This window comes from Propithecus coquereli, unplaced genomic scaffold (assembly GCF_000956105.1).
Source record: "Propithecus coquereli isolate 6110/MARCELLA unplaced genomic scaffold, Pcoq_1.0 Scaffold121, whole genome shotgun sequence".
In the NCBI taxonomy this organism is placed as follows: Eukaryota; Metazoa; Chordata; class Mammalia; order Primates; family Indriidae; genus Propithecus; species Propithecus coquereli.
Genome location: NW_012136192.1, coordinates 5364537 through 5370139, shown reverse-complemented (window position 1 = coordinate 5370139; position 5603 = coordinate 5364537). Strand labels below are relative to the sequence as shown.

The 5603-nt window shown below is 37.5% G+C and overlaps 1 protein-coding gene across 1 annotated transcript in view; it reads right to left on the bottom strand.

The window, feature by feature from the left end:
• Positions 1-5603, bottom strand: part of CA10 (carbonic anhydrase X) — a 520157-nt gene that overhangs the window by 288584 nt on the left and 225970 nt on the right. Inside the window, exon 4 of the mRNA XM_012665679.1 lies at positions 4173-4315. Within this exon, the coding sequence (XP_012521133.1) occupies positions 4173-4315 (143 nt within the window). The remainder of the gene's footprint in view (positions 1-4172; positions 4316-5603) is intronic.

Sequence of the window (5603 nt, the reverse complement as noted above, 5' to 3'; positions counted from 1 at the left end):
GAAGAGATAGTTTAAAAAAAAAAATAGGAGTTTTTCAGATTATTAAATTAATGCAGGCCTGTTGTAGCAACTTTAGAAAAAAAAAATCAAACAGTATTACCCTTAATCCCAGTCTCTTTTCTATGCATATCATAGATACTTCTTAAACAAAATTATGAAATATTAAGTGGATCATTTTAGATCTTATCTTTTATTAATATACTTTACATATCACGAACAATTGCCATGCCATCAACTACTGAGATGTCTATTTTATTGAAAGAGTTAAAAGATGAGGAAGAATGCCATAACCGGGTTTTGGTGGTAGAATCAGTAAGTTGGTTTTAGACTCAGTTTTAGTGTCTATTTTCTCCTATTAGATAGTTTAGATCAGCAGAGAGCCGTATGTCCTCTGTGAAAGCTAAACTCATTCTTAACTCAATCTTCTAGCGCCTACCTGTATCAAATGCTCCAGGCAAATATCCATACACCAGAATGATCAAGTGAGGTTATCTGTATTTCATTCTAGGGTAACCTTCTCACTCTATATTTTCATTTTCATTATACCAGAAGCTCACTTACATAAATGGCACATTAAAATTAAGACACAAACACACTGCATACACTCACTTTGGTCTCAGCGAAAAGACAAGGAAAGTCAAAATGTTTGTGAATTAGCACAAGTTCAGTGATTAACAAGAGTCTCAATCTTAAAAACAATGAGACTTAACTCAGTATAAAACTCCATTTGTATTATAATCCAACTTCCCATATACAGAGAGACTTTAAATTATCTGAAACTATGAAGAAAGAATTACCTCCCTACCCCCTGTTTATTCTTGAGTTGATTTAGTAGCTTTATCTAGAATGGAGTAATTAGCTCCAAACTACTTAGCAACTGGAAGTTATGTTTAATGGGGTCAAGGGTGGGAGATTGGTTCCAAGTTAGTATTCTTATGTCTACATGCAGCCCAACCTTAAGAGAGTGTAATTTGTAAAAATGCAATTAGGTTGAGTATCACAGGTTGAGTATCCCTTATTCAAAATGCTTGGGACCAGAAGTGTTTCAGATTTGGGATTTTATCAAATTTTTGGTATTTGCATATATGTAATGAAATATCTTGCAGATAGTTCCCAAGTTTAAACACAAAATTCATTTGTTTCATATATACCTATACACATAGCCTGAGGGTAATTTTATACAATATTTTTAATACTTTTGTGCATGAAACAAAGTTTTGATTGCATTTTAACTTTGACATGTCACTCGAGTGTGAAATTTTCCAGTTGTGGCATCATGTTGGTATTTAAAAAGTTTTGGATTTTGGAATATGTTGGATTTCACATTTTTGGATTGGGGCAATCAACATGTATTTTGGATTTTGTCCTTAGAGGTCCTATATGTCACAAATGGACAGCTAGGTAAATATCTGTTTGTTTTTCTAGCCAAGAAAACAAGTAACAAATATTACTTAAAAAACTACCATTAAAAATAAGCAATTTAGAAGGTAAAAGAAATGTCATTTTTAAATAAAAATAAATATTCTCTATTATGTCCAAACACAATGCATTTGATTCTCATCTAGCTATTAGTATTCCTTGTTATTCTTGTGTTGAGGTTGAATTTTAGTCCTAGTCTATGCTAAGGTAAGTCCTTGTTCCATCACCTGAGCACAACGTCAGATCAAATATGTTAAAACAAAAGCAGTAACACAAGTCAGGAGCTGCCGCAGAGTGTCATCGTTTTGTGTATAAGGTACATTTAAATGCCAGAAGGAATAATGCTCATGGATAAAAATGTGACATAAAACATATAGTTACTGTGTGCATTTAACCTACTAACATTCAGTTGATCTCAGACTTCAAAATGTGGCAGCTTTCCCAAATTCTATAAAACCTCTTAGTCTTAGAGGGTAGTTTTTAAACCTTTTGAGTAGGATATTTCTCTAAGGTAGAACTAAATCCAGAGCAGTGATTTGAATCTTCACTTTTAAAACAAGTCTCCAACTCAGTGAACATCACCTTCAAAAAGCTTGCAAACATGATTTAGCTATTGTCTGTCAAGTTTAGGCATTTCATCACAGGGTGGTTTATCCTACTACCATCCATATCTTATTTTCCATTTTTCACAAACACAAAGAGAACCATCACACAGTTTTTAGCTCTTTAAACTGCTGACAGCAGAAATCAAGCCAGATATAAATATTTACATCATCGAAAGTAAATGTTTCCAAAATTCCAAACTCCAATGCATCTGAAAATTGATTTGGATCAGGTATGCTTTACTGAATTGGAAAGATAAAATATCACTTGTCCAAAAAATAAAAGTAAAAAAGCCCCAACAAAAAACCCAAAATCATAACATGTGAGTGACTTTTAACACCAGACTATCTTGTAGTCTCTTCTTTTTCAATAACTTTTAGGGAGAAGCTGTTTCGACATTTTTTTCTGTCACATCGACATTTTCCTTTAAGATGTTAAAGAATGGAAAGTGAAACGTATATAACCATTGTTGTGTTTGTTTGCCTCCTTTTCCATCCCACTTCCAAGACCCTTCAATTGCTTGCCATAATTCTTAGGAAAAAGATCCAGTTCCTTAACACTGCCTCTGGATCTGTCTTCTGCTCTCCTTGCCACCCTCCTCCCCACCCCTCGCTCCCGCCACCCTATTTTCAGTCTCTTTAGCCCTGTTGGCCACCTTTCAGGTGATTTCTGGAACTCAGGTACCAAACCTCATTCTGTCTTGGGCTTTTCGGTTTTTTTTTTTCTTTTTTCTCCATTGCTTTTTCCTTTGCCTAGAATACAATTATCCCCTCCAGTACCCTCTCCAAGAAAGAAAGGATGATGGAATACTAAGTCTAGACTGCAAGTTTCCTTCTTAAATACTGACCAATGAACTCACACGTATTCATGCCTTTAAATACATGATTCACCTTTTTAGAGAGAGGTGTACATGGAAGCCATGCCAAGTTTGTCTTAGGGTTTATAAAAATAAAACTGCAAATGGTAATTAGAGCCGCTTAGTTTTCTATAGAATCAGAGCAATAAAACAAATGACCTACATAGAACCTTTCCACAATAGTGCTTCTTAAGTCATATTTAAAACAGCACACAAATACTATAGAACAAAATGACATCAATCATGTGCGATGCTTCTTAAAACCCGCCTTGGGACCTGAGTCAAAGTCACTAACAATTTTTTGTTGATCATCAGTTTTTTAAAATTTGTGACAGTTACGTGGTTGAAGAAAATATATTCCAATATATTAGAAGGGGAAAAAATTAACTTATAAACTTTGTGCTAAGTATGGTGAAGAGACTGCATAAGAGGAAGAGAGGGCAGAGCCCAGTGAGCCCAACCTTGGAGAATCAGCTGCCAGCAGTAACAAAAGTTGCTATAGTTTTAACCCCAATTTTTTGCACACAAATGATTTTCCATTCCTCTTGAGTTCACAATAGCTAAATCACCTTCAAACACAATTTTCTGCATATGCATTTTTTTTCTACCTTTGACAACCTACTCAACAGTAAAATGTAGCCAAATAGACATGAACCAGCAAAAGAAATTGCTAGATTCCAGCGATGAGGAGACCCTATGGGCACTATACCCTTCCACAAATTAAGAAGGCGCTCATCCTGAGGGGTGGAGAGGGAAGAAGGGATTTAGGGGGGAAATCCCAAAGCACAGCTCAGCATTTCTGGGCAGCAGCTAGGATTCTTAGCCAGCGAGACATCCCTAGGAAGATTAATTATTGATTTTCTTATAAATCATGTAAGGTGATTTTTGTTTGTTTTTCCTCCTAGGATGATAAAGGTCTGATTTTATTTTCATTAATTTTTCCTCCCACTTTGTTGAGGTTAAAAGAAGGCCTAGTAAAGAAGTTTCTGAGAGGAATGATTTTTCCCAGCATGATATGCAGGGATGACAACTATGTTTTCTATCTTTCCTGGGGTACCAAAGGTTAGGATCTCAGGCAACCCTCAGAGGGTACAGAGCAATTAGAAGCAGAGAGCTTGACTAGCTAGGGAGAAAAAGCACAATTTAGACACACATTTGTTGGCAGCAGGTCTGAGGTCTGTGGTATTCCTAGGTGGAAAGACAAACTCATATAAAGCTTCAGCCTTGAGACTGAAGATTCAGAAGCAGCACTGCCCAGTCCTCAACTCAGGATGGACGCGATACGGTGGCTTACCTTCCTTCCCCCGGTGTTGATGCGAAGGGGAGTCAGAAAGGGGTCGAAGATCATGTGGCTGGTCTCTATGTTGACTGGCGACTGCCGTTTCCCCACAGAGCAAAGGTTCCAGGCTGAGTTCACCAATCCCCAGAAAGAAGGAACTAGAAACAGAAAGACCTTGTAGAATTAGGCTGGGTAGAAGGTTGGGGAAGCAAAGTAAAAAGAGCTATGTACAAAAGCGGTAAAATCAAAGAGAACAACCATGTTTTCACCGGTGGAGATCCTTGGGTGTTGCTATGGTGCTTTCCTAGCCTACATCCTGGTCAATTTTTCTAAGTTTTGCATTCATGATTGTCCATGGTCAGATTTTCAGGTCCTGTGGCCTCTTTGCTGAGTGCACTCGGCATTACTGCTTTAATGCTAACATCATCTTTAAAGCCTCATCATCTTTGCAGTATGCCTGAGATATATCAAATATTCCTATTTAGGAATTCCTGAGTTGATGCTCTGCTCTCCTATCTGGCAAGAATGATGTGAAAACCAACCTTGTCCTACTTAGAAGGGATCTGAAGCTATTCAAAGATGGTATCATTCAACATATTCAAAGTGTTTTTCTGTGGGTTGTCAAGACCAAACTGAGGGAATGAATTATGTTTACGACCCCCAATCAACGCCAGACGGGAGCTTAGCAACTTGACTTTGTCTTTGTTTAGTGCAGCGCTGTGTCGTTAACCTGATGTACCAGCAGCTGAGGAATGTGCTCACTTGACAGGCAGAAAAAATGACATTGAGTGCTGGGTGCAAACATCCAAAGGAAACTGTCTACTCATTTTTAGTGTCACATTAAAACATCTATTAGAGGAAATTTCTATAGCAATTTCCTTCTATTTAAGCAAGTTATCAGGGCAAGTTGGGGGAGAACCAACCTCCTGATCTTATGTCCATGAAGACCAGAAACCATACCTTCAGTCTTCCTGCCCTTTGCAGTATTTCCACTGAGGCCCTGAATCCATGTGTCCTCCATATGACCTTGAGACTATATGGCCATTTATTCATTCATCCACCCACAGTATATGAAGTGAACGCCTATCTTGTGGCATGGCCTGGGTTAGGTTAGATCTTGAGGAAAGCAGAAAAGCACAACAACTAACACACCAGAGAGGTGAGGTGAAGTTGATCATGTTATGAGACTATGAGACTCTCTCTCCATGTGTGTATATATATATATATATATACATGCAAACATATGAGACTATATATATGTTAGGAGACATGAGGGGCACCCAACCCTGCTCTGGTGGCGTGGAGTCAGGGAGTGATTTCTGGAAAAGATAAGCCGAACGATTGAATCACAGCTCTTTTAAATGTCCCCTCTGGAATTCAAATTTAATTAAACTCAAATTTAATATAGTCTTTAATTTATGGCAGCCATCATCCTTGTGCCTACAA